The sequence below is a fragment of the Atta colombica genome, unplaced genomic scaffold (genome assembly GCF_001594045.1).
Source record: "Atta colombica isolate Treedump-2 unplaced genomic scaffold, Acol1.0 scaffold51, whole genome shotgun sequence".
Lineage (NCBI taxonomy): Eukaryota > Metazoa > Arthropoda > Insecta > Hymenoptera > Formicidae > Atta > Atta colombica.
Window position 1 is genome coordinate 1,404,741 of NW_017259541.1, and position 15,267 is coordinate 1,420,007.

Sequence of the window (15,267 nt, forward strand, 5' to 3'; positions counted from 1 at the left end):
ATCTAACATAAACGGTCTTTCCAATTCTTATTATTGTTCAATATCATTGACAAAAAAAAGAAAACAGTTTAAAAATAAATATTGTAATTAAGATTTCAAAACTTTGAAAAGAAACATTAATTTTCTCGAAAAAACTGCGTGAAAAACAAAATAAATGAGACTAATAATAAATAGCAATAAATAAAAACGAAAAAAAGCTTTTTAAAATATTGGCTTTTTCTATTAATTCCTGTTAAAAATCTCTCAATTCGAGAAACGATAAAATAGAATTTAATTTGCAGCTTTAGATCCTGCAAAACCCTTGTTCGATTCGAAAGGACCGGGAGAAAGAATAGATCGATCAGATGCAGCTCGGGTGCAAGTGATTCACACGAGTATTCTGGGTTTGGAAGAACCGATTGGTAATGCCGACTTTTATCCGAACGGTGGCAAAAGCCAGCCGGGATGCGGTATAATTGGTAAATAAAATTGCTATCGAATGCCGAAATCAACATTGCTAACTCATTAATTAACACGCTAATTAATTCACAGCACTCACATGCGCGCACGCGAGGTCTTACGAGTATTACGCTGAGTCCATCTTGAATCCCACGGGCTTTCGCGCTGGGAAAGTGTTCATGGGTGGACCATCCCTCGATCCAAAGTACAATGTCATCGTAATACGAACAGTTCATTCTTTTTGGAAACACTGCATCACCTATTATCCATCTATTATTCATCGTGCAAGTTGCGAGACGTTAATTGATTCATTTATTATTTGTGTCATTTTCAGCGCATATGGAGAGTACATTTTGAAGACTGCCAAAAAATCACCGTTCGGACTCGGATAACAGAACAATAGCTATTTATTTTTAAATTGTATATACATCTATGATATTAAAATAAATTTTTTACAAACATTCTGAATTCTCTTGAATGATTTATCATGGAATAACATTTCGTTCATGACTCAATGTACACAGTTTCCTTTTAAAAATATCTAATAAAATTCAATTATTAAAAAATCATAATAAAATTTTCAAGTAATATTTTATACCACAGCAAATATACACTGCATGTAAAATTTTTTAAAAATATTCTAAACAATTTAAAGTATTTAAAATTACATTTCAGATTACAAGTCTTTTAATAAAGATTATCAAAAGTTACAAGCAGTCTTTTCTATAAATATACAGGATATCCCGAAATTCGCGAATTAATATATCACAGTAAGAAAGTCTCAAAAAAATAAGTTATAAAAGTAAATTTTGTTTATTATAAACAAATTTTGTCATTTATCCTTTTAAGTAGTAAAGTAAAATATAAAGGTTAAAAACTATTATTCGGAATGTTAAATGGCAAACATTTTATAACAAGTTTTTACAATTGACCAATTCTACATTACGTACAAATTACCCTGTTTAACTGTAATCTATAATTGGTTTTTAATCTTTAAATGGCCTCGATTAACTGTAATCTATAATTTCTGTTTAACCTTATGTCTCAAAAGTATTGCTCAGAATAATAAATAGTAGATTCTTTTATAACTTATTTTTTCGAGAACTTTATTGCTATGATATTTTGATTCGTGAATTTTGAGACCTATATGCTAACATCCTGTAACTGTAATCATAAAATGTCTGGGATTAATTAATCTTTTTTTTTTAATGACACATTAATTGATTCTTGTTAATCATCGGCTTATCGAAGACATTGTGAAATATCTGTTGATAAGTTACAAAAAATCGGAATTCTTCAACGTGTGTCACGAATTGTGTCGACTACTCGAGAAGATGGTTCCACCAGCGATTACAATCCGTACATAAAAGATCATTATTCTCAAATTTTACAGTCGCGTATTCACAAAGACAATATTGTTTCTTAAATGCTAACATGGTAATGTCTAATATTGACGTTTGATAATGTTGATATTAGATCTGTAACTATCATATCTGTAACTAATCGAGTTGCATTCGCGAAAAAAAACTATTCTTTTTCGATCTCGCATCTTCATGTGTCAAACAAAATTATTCTTTATACAATTACATAGTATTCATATCAGAAAAATTGTCTTTTTATTGAAGTTGCATCATACTTCCTCAATTACTATATTATCGTTGTATCAACAAAAAAATTCTTATTTCATCACGCCGTTAGATTTCAGAACACTTGAAATTATCAGAATAAAAGTTCTGTTTATAGCGTTATTTATTATTAATTATTTATTATTATTATTAGGTGTACAACTTTGCTTCCACCGTTTTCTTATAGATGGCTTTAGCGGTAAGTGGTGGTCGAAATAGATCAAAGAAGTCATACAATAAACTTGGGCATCTGTCAACATAACCCCATAGAAACATTAGTCGATTTGTGTCTGCATCATAAAGTTATTCTCGATTGAAAATGTCAGTTTACGAGCCAAATTCTCGTCATTTCATCGGGAGGTTTTAATTTTTTGCTTCAATATGAAGAAATCTGCGGCTGAGGCTCATCGAATACTCTCAAATACTTAGCGGTGAGGCCGCTATTAGTGAAAGAACGTGTCGTGAGTGGTTTCAACGCTTCAAGAACGGTGATTTTGACGTCATGCTCTGTATTTGACGGGACCAGCTCGGCGTAGTGTATTATGAACTGTTAAAACCGACTGAAACAATCACAGGCGATCGGTATCGAACGCAATTGATGCGTTTGAGCCGAGCATTGAAAGACAAACGGCCGCAATACAACGAGAAACACGATAAAGTGATTTTGCAGCATGACAATGCACGACCCCATGTTGCGAAAGTAGTCAAGACATACTTGGAAACGTTGAAATGGGAAGTCCTACCCCACCTGCCGTATTCTCCAGACGTTGCTCCCTCTATCACTTGTTTCGATCATGACACACGGCCTGGCTGACCAGCATTTCCGGTCTTATGAAGAAATAAAAAATTGGATCGATTCGTGGATAGCCTTAAAAGATGACCAGTTTTTTCGACGCGGGATTCGTACGCTATCCGAAAGATGGGAAAAAGTAGTGGCCAGCGATGGACATTACTTTGAATCATAAATGTATAAGTTTTTTACAATAAAGCCTCGAAAAAAAAACGGCGGAAGCAAAGTTGTACACCTAATATTTATTAGCGTTATATTTGAAACAATTTCTCTCGAAGAAAAAAGATGTCGATTATAATCATTACTTATTATTTACAACCTTTTTTAAATTAATCTCCATTCAAATTTGACTGACGCTTGATTTATATTAGCTATTGGTATCATGACTTATTGATTACGCCATTGAATAAATATTACATTAACATTACATCTTTAACATCATGTAAAAATTAAAATTATTTGGAAAATGATCGCTTCGATCGTAATTACATTAAAGCATCTAAAGAATTAGTGATCTTTGAATTTTGCAATTAAGTATTTGTAGAAAAAAGATTAAAGTCGTAGATTTGCGATTAGATATTCGAGAAAAACAAATGTTAAGATATGTGATAATTAGATAGATTTGTGATAATGAAAGAAAAATTATTTTTAAATTGCGTAAAAGTCTGCACCATATTTAATTTCATCTTTGAGAAATATTTTAAATAAATCGACAGATGCCTTCTACTTGCAGTATATTCTTCTTTTTGATGTACATTGCGACGAATCTTAATTACACGAATAATATCAACGAATCTGAATTCATACTGAACATATTCAATACAATCTATAAAGACGCGCAAAAAACCACATTCCATTTATACATTCGGTAAGTACATCTGAAATACTGATGCAATATCGTTAATTATTACTTCCACATTAAACTCATCCTCTCTAGAAACAATTCAGAAATTGAATAATAATAAGCTATTCATCGATCTGGATAGTATTAAGAAGAATTTTTGGAATCCTGATCATCCTACTCGACTGATCACTCATAAATGGAAAGGAAACTGCGATTCAACTATTTGTACTGACATTCGAGACGGTATAAAATCATTATAAATCCCAGTAATTCTAATTTTCTAAAATATTTTTTTTACAGTTTCTCAAACTTAATTTAGATATGTAATATCCTTATTTAAGCTTAAATTACTTTACTGTCTCGATTCATGGCAATTAATTTACATTCTAACAAACAATGTTATCACGTCAACATCCTTAGCTTATCTCAATGTTGGGGATTACAATATCATCCTGATAGACTGGCGAGCAGCAGCCAATCATTTGTATTCAAAATCCGAGAGGTATGCCAATTGTGTCACAATACGTAGCCCTTTTGATAGATTTCCTAGAGAACAATGCAAGTCTCGATCCTGATAGAACCACAATAATCGGATATTCATTGGGAGGGCATATCGCCAGTCTCAGCGCTCATTTTGGGAATGGCAAGATCAGGGAAGTAATTGGTAAGTCCAACGACGAAGCTTTCGATTCCCTCTGTTTAACTATCTTAATCCTAAATTGAAATAAATTTCTCATTTACAGCTTTAGATCCTGGAGGATCTTGTTTCGAGTATAAAGAACCAGGAGAAAGAGTAGATAAAACGGATGCGATTTTAGTCCAAGTAACACACCTGCATAAAATATATGGGCATAAAATCAATGATCGGCACTTCCGATTTTTATGTTAACGGCGAGGAGCAATCAGGACGCGGTCGGATCAGATGGATCGGTAGATAAAGTTCATTACAATCAGTTAACATTGATTCATTAAGTTTAAAAAATAATTAATTCCTCCACATTCGCAGGCAATTTAATAGCAATAACATGCGCGCACATGTGAGCTCTTGAGTACTACATCGAGTCCATCCTGAATTCTAGAGGCTTTCGCACCGGAAAGGTGTTCATGCGTGGACCATCTCTCGATCCAAAGTGAGTTTTAATATAAAATAAACATTCTTTTTTTTTTAAACGAAGCATCATCCATTGTCCACTTGTGTAAGTTGACTAAAGTTGTTGTAAAAAAACAATTAATTCATTCATTGTTTGTGTCACTTGCAGTGCATGTGGAGTACGTTCTGGAGACTGCCGAGAGATCATCATTTACACTCGGATAGCAATATGGATAACAGAACAAACACTATTGTTATATATTTAATATTTTTTAATTATTTTTAAATTATACTCATGTAGCACATGAGCTTACAACAACATTGCTGCAATGTTTGCCATGTTAACGCAATTATTGCTGAGACATTAATAATGTTGCTGTAATATTGCTGGAATGATCTATGCTGTATGGGCATATGTGTTAAAAAATTACGAATGTTCTGAATCTCTTTGAATGTTAATGAAATGATCAACATTTCCTTCATGATTCAATACTGTTTAAATCATCACAGTTTAATTGCATCTCACTTCGTTGAGCTTCAATGATTACTATATTATCAATAAAAAAACTTTTACTTTATCATGCCATTAGATATCAATATAATTAAAATTATCAAAACAGAAGTTTTGTTTATACAAGTTAAAAAGGAAATACTCATAAATCAGTAAACAATAATAATGCTAATCAAAGCCAAACAAGGTAAACGCATACAATTAAATTTATTAGTGTAATAGTAGTGTAACGAAGTTTCCAACATTTTGGATCCTTCTCTTTGTCTCCGATGATAGATGACATTGTATTACTAACATTCTATCCGAAACTGTTTGTCTCGAAAAAAGGATATCTGATTATAATCATTAATTATTTTTTGCAAAGTTTTTAAAATTAGTTTAAATTTTTTAATTAATTAATTTTAATTAATTCATTTAAACGTGATTGACGTTATGTAATTTATGATGCCTATCGATATTAACGATAACTTATCAATCATACCGAGTAGATAGGTATAGGTGTCTATCGACGAAGTATAAAAGAAAATGTTATATACAATCCTTAATATAACTTGTGAAAATTACTTTCAAGATGGTTACTTCGCTGGCAACTACATTATGTACGTAAAATATTAATTACTTTCGTAATTAAAATTTTCGCAATTAAGTAGTCGTGGAAAAAAAATTAAAATTTTGGACTTGCAGTTACATCCGTGAAAAGATTTTCTTAAAATTGCATTTCCATAAAGAAAAAAATATTCTGCATAAACCTATTCAATTTCATCTTACGATTCTTACAATTAGAAAAATATTTTAAACGGATATCTTTCATTTGCATAGTATATCCTTCTTTATTGGTGTCCATTGCGACAAATTTAAACTATACAATTGTCATCGACGATCATGGAATACCAAATCTAATCGATACGAACAAACCTAAATTTACACAAGTAGATCTCAAAGAGATCGATGAATCCGTGCAAAAGACCATCTTCTATTTGTACACTCGGTAAGTATGTGTTTGAAATATTAACGCAACATTGTAATTACAAAAAAAATATCGCTTCTAAATGAATCTTTTCTTCTCTAGAAACAATCCGAAAATTGGACAGCAGCTAATCATCGATGATATGGATAGTGTAAAGAAGAGTTTTTGGAATCCTAATCATCCCACTCGATTCATCACTCATGGATGGCATGGAAATTGCGATGGAGGTTGCACCCAGATTCGAGACGGTATAGAATTATTATTAATCTTAATTATTTTTGGATTCTTTCTTTTTTGGATCCTTGATCTAATTTTCAACAATATTAAGTGAAAATCGATTGAGAAATGTTCGACATACCAAATAAATATTTTATTCGGTCAAAGTGGGATCTTGATGCATAATAATAGTATAAATTTTTTTTAAATGTAAATTATCCGCACACGGAATAAGGAAGATCCAAGTTCACATAAGCTTCAGCTTCAGTCTATTGCGTCGATTGCGTTCAAAGAACGACAAATATACATATATAATCAGTGCAATTTATGAGATTAAACAAAAAAACAAAAAATATTATTAAACAACAAGACCCACTTTCGAATAATATATTTATTTAATTCTCTCTCTCTCTCTCTCTCTCTCTCTCTCTCTCTCTCTCTCTCTCTCTCTCTCTTCCCCTTTCCTCCCTTCAATTTTTAACATTTTTAATTATTGATTTTAATGTTCTTTGATTTCACAAAATGGAATTTCACAAAATATTCTTATTTCTCTGCTTTTATTTTCAATTTAATTTCCGAACTTTTTGAAATATCTTTTTTACACGTTCTTAAACTTAATTTAAATATTTGATCTTTTTATGTAAGCATGAATTATTTTATTGTCTCGTATCCCGATGATTACGTCCATTCTATTATTACTACCATGTCAATATCCTTAGCTTTTCTTAATGTTGGCGATTATAATATCATCCTGATCGACTGGAGGGACGCAGCCAATCATTCGTATTTGATGTCCGTAAGAAGTGTGCCACTCGTGTCACAACGCGTAGCCTTTTTGATAAACTTCCTGGAGAATAATGCAAATCTTGATCCTAACAAAACGGTAATAATCGGACACTCTTTAGGAGCTCATATCGCGAGTCTCAGCGCTCGTTTCGCAGCTAGCAAAATCGCCGAGGTAATCGGTAAGTCAGCGACAAGATTTCAATTTTATTTAGTTATCTTGATTCTAAATTGAAATAAATTTCTGATTTACAGCTTTAGATCCTGCAGCACTTTTATTCGAATCCAACGGACCAGGAGAAAGAGTGGACAAATCGGATGCGATTTTAGTACAAGTGATACACACCTGCACGAAATTTGTAGGCATAAAATCAGCAATCGGCACTTCTGATTTTTATCCCAATGGCGGCGAAGAACAACCAGGATGTGGTCCGATCAAATGGATCGGTAAATGAAGTCTTGCCAATATCAGTGAACTTACTGACTTTACAGATATTAGTTAAACGATTGATTAATCCACAATTTGTAGGCGATGTCAAGGCGATGGGATGTGCTCATTTAAGAGCTGAGATGTATTACATCGAATCCGTTACAAATCCCACAGGTTTTCGCGCCAGAGATGTGTTTATGGGAGGACCATCCATCGATCCAAAGTAAGTATAGTGTTATTTTGTTTTCCAATGTGAATATTTATCTCCTTTCAAAATCGATATCATTTTTCCTAATATTTCATTTCTATTTCTTTTAATCAATCGAGAAATATCGGAAACTTTCGTGTTTTCTTTCATATAATCGACAGGTTAATTTTTTATCATCTTTTTTTATCATTTGTTATTTTCAGCGCAAATGGAACGTACACTCTGAAAACTGCCAGTGAACCACCGTTTGCACTTGGATAACAATTGATTGATTATTTTACGCTTACTTTAAATTTGTATATATTTCTTTTTCTTTTTCTTATTTTATTTAAAAAATTGTTTTTATTATAAATCTTTACTTACACTAAATCTGTTTATTTTACAGGTTTATTCACTCAAAATTCTCAAAATTCTCAATTTAAGTGTATTTCTTTCATTATTTCAATAGCTCGCATTAATAAACAATATTCTTTTAATATAATAAAATATAAAATAAATGCCAGAAAGTCTATTTTTCCCAAATCTTTACCTCCATTTTTTGCATTCTTTTTTTCATGATGTTGAGATTTTTAAATAACACGTGATTTCATGTGATTTTGTTTTTATTGTATGATTAAAATCTTTTTCTCTCTTCATTCACAAATTTTAGTAGATTTTAAAATAAGCATTTAAAATAATATAAAAAGTAAGTCTTTTAATACTTATTGTTAATAATAATATCATTAAGTATTACCACAAAAACATTATCTAAATATAAAAAAATAATGCGAGGGATAAAAAAACTATAAAAAAAATATGCATTAAACTTACCGCAACCATATCTTCGATCGCCTGCGTTGATTTGGACCCCAGCATTACCATTCCCATAGCAATTCCAGCTGCTTCACCGGTTACGGCATCATCTTGATATAAATTGAATTTTAATTGTTCATAAACATCTTGTCTATGTGAACCCATTGCGGCCAATCCAAGGCCGAGACAACCACCATGACGAACCATCTGGAACAAATTTCAAAGGATAAATCGTATAAAATTTAATTATTACACATAGTTAATAAAAGATCTAGTCATATTATTATATATAATTTGACAAATATTTAATTTAATAAAAAACAGATAATTATATACATACACATGTGTATGTGTGTATATACATATATATACACACACACACACACACACACACACACACACACACACACACACACACACACACACACACACACACACACAAATTTGGAAATTTAACCTAAGAAAATGTCCCAAAATAAGTATCGAAAGCGATATACCTCGTTTTGGGCATCTTTTAATTGGCCTAGAAGATAATCTGTAATAGCGGCTCCGTGATTAGCATGTATAAGTCCCAAAGCATATAAACCACCGCCTTCGGAATATCCGGCACCGGCGGCACCAGAATCTCTTGGCAAATATGACTGCATCAAGGCTAAAGCTTCTTGCTCATGACCTCGATGAATAACTCCTAAAGAAGCCGTCGCAGTTAACTTTGCCCAATTAGTAGCACGAGCCAACCATTCCAAATTGTCCCTAAAAGATAACAAATAAAAATTTCAAAAAATTAAAAATTCTGCAAGAATTCATTTCATATTTCCTATATTTCGGTTTATTATTTTTTAACATAAAAAAATCATAACAAATAAAATTTCTAAAAATTTGAAAACAGGTAAGATTAAATATATTTTATTTATTATATTCTTATTTAAAAAATAAAATTAAAACTAAAACATTTTAAATATCAAAAATTAAAAACGCCTTAAAGTCCTAAATAAAGTCCTAAAAAATAGATGCATACCTCAAAAATTGATCACTAGTTGTTCCGGAATGCATGAAAGCATTCGCAATGACAGTGGCAGTGTGACAAATTGAAACTCGTATAGCATCCTTAGTGTTTTTCAGAATCAACATATCTGTGTGATTGCTGCGAATCAGGAATTGTAAATGCAAGTCGATAGATACCTCGCCACCCAAAATACTGGACAAAGCATCTATTCGCTCTTGCTGTTCCCTCTCTTCCGCATTCTAGAAAAAAAAAAAAAATTTTTTTAATTAATATTCATGAATATATAATATTAATATATTTATCAATATAATGCAATTATAATTAATATCAAAAAGTGCTAATAAAGAGAAGTAAGTGTTCAAGTCCACTTAGATATAAGATTTTATTTGAATGTTATCTCTCGAAAAGTTCTGGCAAACGACTGACTATTTTTGTCTTCTTCTTTCGTAATTTCTAATTTCGAAATTCAATGTTAATTTCAATGTTAAAACTACAGATTCCATACATCAGCATACGTAAGTCATCACATCTCTGACAAGAAATTACAGACTTAAAAAAACAAACACACTCACCAAACTTTCGACACTGCGCTGAGCCTTTTCTTCTCCAGCGGGAGCAGCAGTTTCCTCATCAACCTCCATATTTGTGGATTCTGTACTAGCTTCAGTGGCTTTGGCAGCAGTAGTAGTGGATGGTTTAACCACCGGTTTAACCATCAACGCACCCGGAATTGGCGCAGTGGCTCGTAGAGCTTGTAAAACACGACCGAGAAACTGCTGAGTCGCTGACTCGTACAGATCAAAGGCAATCTGATAGGCCATCAATACGCAGTCATGCGAACCCTTGCTTAATCGGTCCAGAAGCTCAGCTACGGCTAGTGGATCGTCCAAGAAGATTAAGCACTGACACATGTTGACGTAATCAGGGGTGCCGAGGTTTCGATAGAGACTGACCAAACAGCGGAGTACAGTGTTACGAAATCCGCGATTCTGAATCAAGCTCATGGCCACTTGGAAGGCATATGATAACATTCCACTCACGTCGTCCTGGAAGAAAAGGAATTTCATGTTTTCATGTCTAATTTTAATTTCAAACAAATTATTTTATAAACTATAAATAAATCTATATAGATCACATAAAATAAGAGATATAAATCAATGACAAACATAAGTAGTTCCATGTAAGAATAGTTCACTTATAATCAATATAATAATTAACGAATCTCGACTTCCGATTTTCAATCCATATATATTTCACAAGAAAAAAGAGAATGTTAATTATTCTAATTGTTCGCGAATTGTCTTATCACATTATAAATATATTATGTATGCACCAACAACCACAGAAGTTCATATATAGCATTATTTGATTTATTCTTGAGTCCACAAAATTATTTTTTTATATTAATTTATTAAAAAAAATTTAGAGTTGACATCTTACTTATGTTTGGTTTTTTTATAGAATTATAAAATTTTATACTGATATCCATCTTTTGTCATTAGAAATAATATTTTGTATATTATGAATACTTTTACTATACATCTAAGTGGAATGAATGCGATGTACTGTAAGTATAAAAGAAAATTCAATAGCAAAACTTACAGACTGCATAATGGCTGCTTCAAATATATCCATTCTATGTGTCTCCAGGGCAAGACCTAGAGCTTGACGATATTGATTATCATCCAGGCAGCGTTGGAACATTCGATTCACTATTCCCTCCAGTCTAGGATCAATGCCCTTACTACCTGGTGGAAGTTTTCCTTCTGCCTCCAGAACACGTTGCTGAGTGTAATAATCAATACACTTGGCTAGAAAATTTAATAATTAAAAATTAATAGCTTGAAATTAATAGCTTGATTAAATACTACTAATAATAATTTGATATACCGATAGTAGTATCAACATATTCATTTCGAGCATTGACATCAAACAGCTCTCCTGCTCCAAGAGCATAAGTCAACGAATCCTCAAAACTTCCCAAATGGTAATATACTTTGCTAGCAACTAGAGCAGCTAGCTCATGTTGTTGAAACAACTTATCTTCATGAAGAATCTCACTATAAATAGGATATCCATTTAGAGAATAAAATGAACAAATGAAAATATAAATAACGCTAAATAAAATCAGCAATAATATATGAATATACTTTTTGTTTTTTTTTCCTATACATACATTTTTTCTATAGCCTCAGAAATCTCAGGCCAAAATTCGTCAACTATCATGTCCAATTTCTTCAAGGCAAAGACTTTCAATTCAGGCATCGGTTCCTCCAATAAGGAGATTATACCAGCTGCAAAAATTTTTATTGTATTTCAAATAAAAATTATTATTACAAAATTAATATACAATAAATATTACAATAAATATTAAATAAGACAAATATACAAAAATAATAAAATATTAAATAACACATATAGACTATGTTAAATAATATTAAATAATAAATCTTTACTCTGATCAATAAACTTTTAAAAAATTTGTTTCATTATTTTTCTTTAGTATCATGTCAAAAATGGATGCTTCGAAATAATCGAAAAGGGATTACGAGGTTAAGTTTTGCATGAATTGCAAATCATCGTGCAAAAGTTCGTGCGAACGCGATAAAATTCTCGCATTAACAAAAGACCGACACAATTTGAGTACAGAAAATTATTCGGTGATTCACCTGCTGAAGTGATATTCATTCTGCTGACTTTCATCGACAAACTTTCCGTAGTACGAGCCTGAAGCCTGAAGACTGACAGAGCCGAAAATATACACAGCCCTACAAATGATATCAACGATACGTTATAGCCATAGACTTATAAGATAGGTCGCGTTCAGCAGACTCAACTATTGCGGAACAGATCCGTGAACGCTCGCTGCTATTGATGTATTCTTCTAGATCATCCAATAGCAACGAATGTACATCAATCTCACACGCGCGCGAACGCTTCTGATTCGCTCAAATATCCTAACTAAAATGGCTGATCAATTGTGGCCACGAATTTTACTCGATACTCCAGTGTATATTAATATTAGATGTAGTAAAAAGAAATCCATTATTTTTCCATTCAATTTCATGCAAAAATAATGGATTTTTTTTACTACACCTAATATATATAGTTCAATGAAACGTCAACATGAAAAGGCACCTTAACACTTAATATCTCGGTTCGTAAGGAAGAGCGATGATTATTTCTGCCATCATTTCATTTCATGCAAAAACATGACAAATAAGTTTAATTTTATTGATTTTTAAGGTGATTATGCTAAACCTTTAGTATAATTATCTTTTCACATCACATCACACATGGATTTACTCGCGATATCCACTCTGATTTGTATTTTGGATAATATTATGCCGTTTCTGATTAGATTTGTGAGTATTCTAGAAAAATATACTTTGCTTTATCTTTATATTAAATTTTTTAAAACTTTTATTGGAACTTGTTATTAAAGACAACGATGTAAAATGAATCATAATGAATCACTTTTTATTTTATTTGCAAGTCTTTCGAATATTTATGTTAAAAATGTTGATGAAAATTTATTTGTATTCTCATAAATAATATTCAAAGATTTAAGTTGTATCGAACTCAATAACTTAACTTAATATTTTGTTGTTATTAAATACAGATTTCATCATATATGTTGGCACAAAAAAGATATGACATTGAGCTGCGAAAGGAATTGAGTAACTTGAAAGAAAATATGGCAGGACTCTCCATGGTGGATGAATTTGCCAAATGTGCTAAGCTCCAACGTCGATATAATCATGTGGAAAATATTCTGAAAGAAAATAGTAAGTTTTTCCTCCATACTTTATCGAATGAAAACTTGTAATAGATTATCACTCTGAAAGTATCCATCTTATGAATGTTGGATTCAAGAATTGATTGTTTTTGATAGAAATAAGATCTATATATTTGATATAAGATTGTTTTTTATTATTACCTATTTATCACAAAATTTTATATACTCTAACTTTGTACAATCTTCCTTTTTTTTATAGTGAATCAACGATTAAATCAGAAAATAAAACTACAGATGTTGCTAATTTATAGTTTTCGTATACTGAATGTACGTATATTGCTTGCTTAAGCAAGTATTTTAAATTTTCACTACAATCATATTATCAAATTACATCCAGCAAACGAGAATGGATTGAAATGAATTGAAATGGATTTAGATTTTCAGAAATATTGATTCACGAATATTAAAATGAATGCTTTTCAATCCTGAATACATTTTTATTCATTTATAGGAATTGCATGGAATATATTTCTATGTTTTTCAAGCTAAATATAATATTAGCTTTTTCTGTACACAACAAAACTTGGCTACACAACACACACACACACACACACACACACATTGTGAATACTGTTCAATTCAAAATTTTAAATAGGAAATGTAGTTTTTCCAATCCAATTGCATACAATTGAATCTAATTGAATCCAACTGAATCCAAAAAAGTATTCGCTATTTAAAATATGCATTCGGATAGAAAAGAATTTCAATTCATTTTAATCCATTCTCGTTTACTGGACAATCATATGAATTTTTTTTCATATGTCATACATTAAGATAAATTTACTTTTGCATGCTAACACACATGAACTAAAGGAACAGTTCACGATATATTTCATTATTTTATTGATCAAATAGTGACATAAGAAAGGATTAAAATATCTTGCATATATATATATATAGGAAAAAATTACATCAATTTTCCTTCTTATATTATATATATATATATAATATAAGAAGGAAAATTGATATAATTTTTTCCTGCTGTCATAATTCAATACGATTGTAGCGAGAAATTAAGAGATTTAATCCTTATCCTTTTGCAATTTCAAGCTCTATATTTTTTCAGGGTACATTAATATTATGGTTATGGTATATGTATAAAGACAAGCCAGTTATTGTTCTCTCAGAGGATGTGTTATGGCCAATCCAGAATTTCTTAAGTTGGCCATGTCAGCATGAGAATGCTATTTCTCTGTTAGCATGGCTTGTGATCACCCGATTAGGAATATCAGCATGTAAAAAACTTTATGTGTGATTTAATAAATTTTCATGTAAATGATTAATCTGTCTTTTATTATGAATTCTGACAGGAAGAAAATAGTTAAAAATACTTTGTATTACATACTTAAAGGGAGCTCTCTGTTTTGTGATTGAACTTGTGATCTACAGAAAATGAATGAAATTGAATAAACGAATTTCGCAGCAACAAGAAATATTTTAGTTTTACAAGTTGAAAGATAAAAACAGAAATTATTGATTTATTATCTCCAGCCTTGAAAAATGGATGATGTATTCTAAGAAAAGTGAATGTTGCTATGTAGTTTACATCACTTTGTCAAAGGGCAGTAGTGCGCGGCAACATTTTGCGGTTACAGGTTTTGGGTTGTCATGTCCTCTCTCAAGTTTCTCTCTGCTTGCAAAAGGGGCGTTTGCCCAAACTAAGCATCTCCTTCCGCCATGATCTCTGCCTCACTTTAATCAGAGAGAAACCTTCTGATTGAACAATAAATGAAACTTCGCTCGCTACCAGGATTGGGTTTGATACAAA

The 15,267-nt window shown here is 31.3% G+C and overlaps 4 protein-coding genes across 4 annotated transcripts in view; 3 read left to right on the forward strand and 1 right to left on the reverse strand.

Annotated features, from left to right (window-relative positions):
* LOC108691751 (pancreatic triacylglycerol lipase-like) overlaps positions 1-836 on the forward strand; it is a 2,979-nt gene extending 2,143 nt beyond the window's left edge. Inside the window, exons 5-7 of the mRNA XM_018199634.1 lie at positions 282-458; positions 532-643; positions 773-836. Coding sequence (XP_018055123.1) covers positions 282-458; positions 532-643; positions 773-830 — 347 coding nt within the window. The 3' untranslated portion in view covers positions 831-836. The remainder of the gene's footprint in view (positions 1-281; positions 459-531; positions 644-772) is intronic.
* The window catches only part of LOC108691747 (26S proteasome non-ATPase regulatory subunit 1), a 50,516-nt gene extending 38,540 nt beyond the window's left edge, over positions 1-11,976 (reverse strand). The window contains exons 1-7 of the mRNA XM_018199631.1: positions 11,877-11,976; positions 11,591-11,760; positions 11,303-11,511; positions 10,273-10,746; positions 9,713-9,939; positions 9,192-9,447; positions 8,713-8,901 (exon numbers count right to left, since the gene is read on the reverse strand). Coding sequence (XP_018055120.1) covers positions 8,713-8,901; positions 9,192-9,447; positions 9,713-9,939; positions 10,273-10,746; positions 11,303-11,511; positions 11,591-11,760; positions 11,877-11,965 — 1,614 coding nt within the window. The 5' untranslated portion in view covers positions 11,966-11,976. The remainder of the gene's footprint in view (positions 1-8,712; positions 8,902-9,191; positions 9,448-9,712; positions 9,940-10,272; positions 10,747-11,302; positions 11,512-11,590; positions 11,761-11,876) is intronic.
* Positions 5,853-8,163, forward strand: LOC108691749 (pancreatic lipase-related protein 2-like). Its single transcript, XM_018199633.1, has 7 exons — positions 5,853-5,897; positions 6,118-6,286; positions 6,368-6,513; positions 7,201-7,446; positions 7,520-7,711; positions 7,794-7,917; positions 8,106-8,163. The coding sequence occupies exons 1-7, from the start codon at positions 5,870-5,872 to the stop codon at positions 8,161-8,163; spliced, it is 963 nt and encodes a 320-aa protein (XP_018055122.1). The 5' UTR covers positions 5,853-5,869.
* Positions 11,977-12,862: 886 nt separating the features above from the next.
* On the forward strand, positions 12,863-14,782 carry LOC108691739 (tail-anchored protein insertion receptor WRB-like). Its single transcript, XM_018199615.1, has 4 exons — positions 12,863-13,065; positions 13,323-13,488; positions 13,699-13,766; positions 14,566-14,782. Exons 1-4 carry the CDS (start codon positions 12,997-12,999, stop codon positions 14,752-14,754), a joined length of 492 nt encoding a protein of 163 aa, XP_018055104.1. The 5' UTR covers positions 12,863-12,996; the 3' UTR covers positions 14,755-14,782.
* Positions 14,783-15,267: the final 485 nt, after the last annotated feature.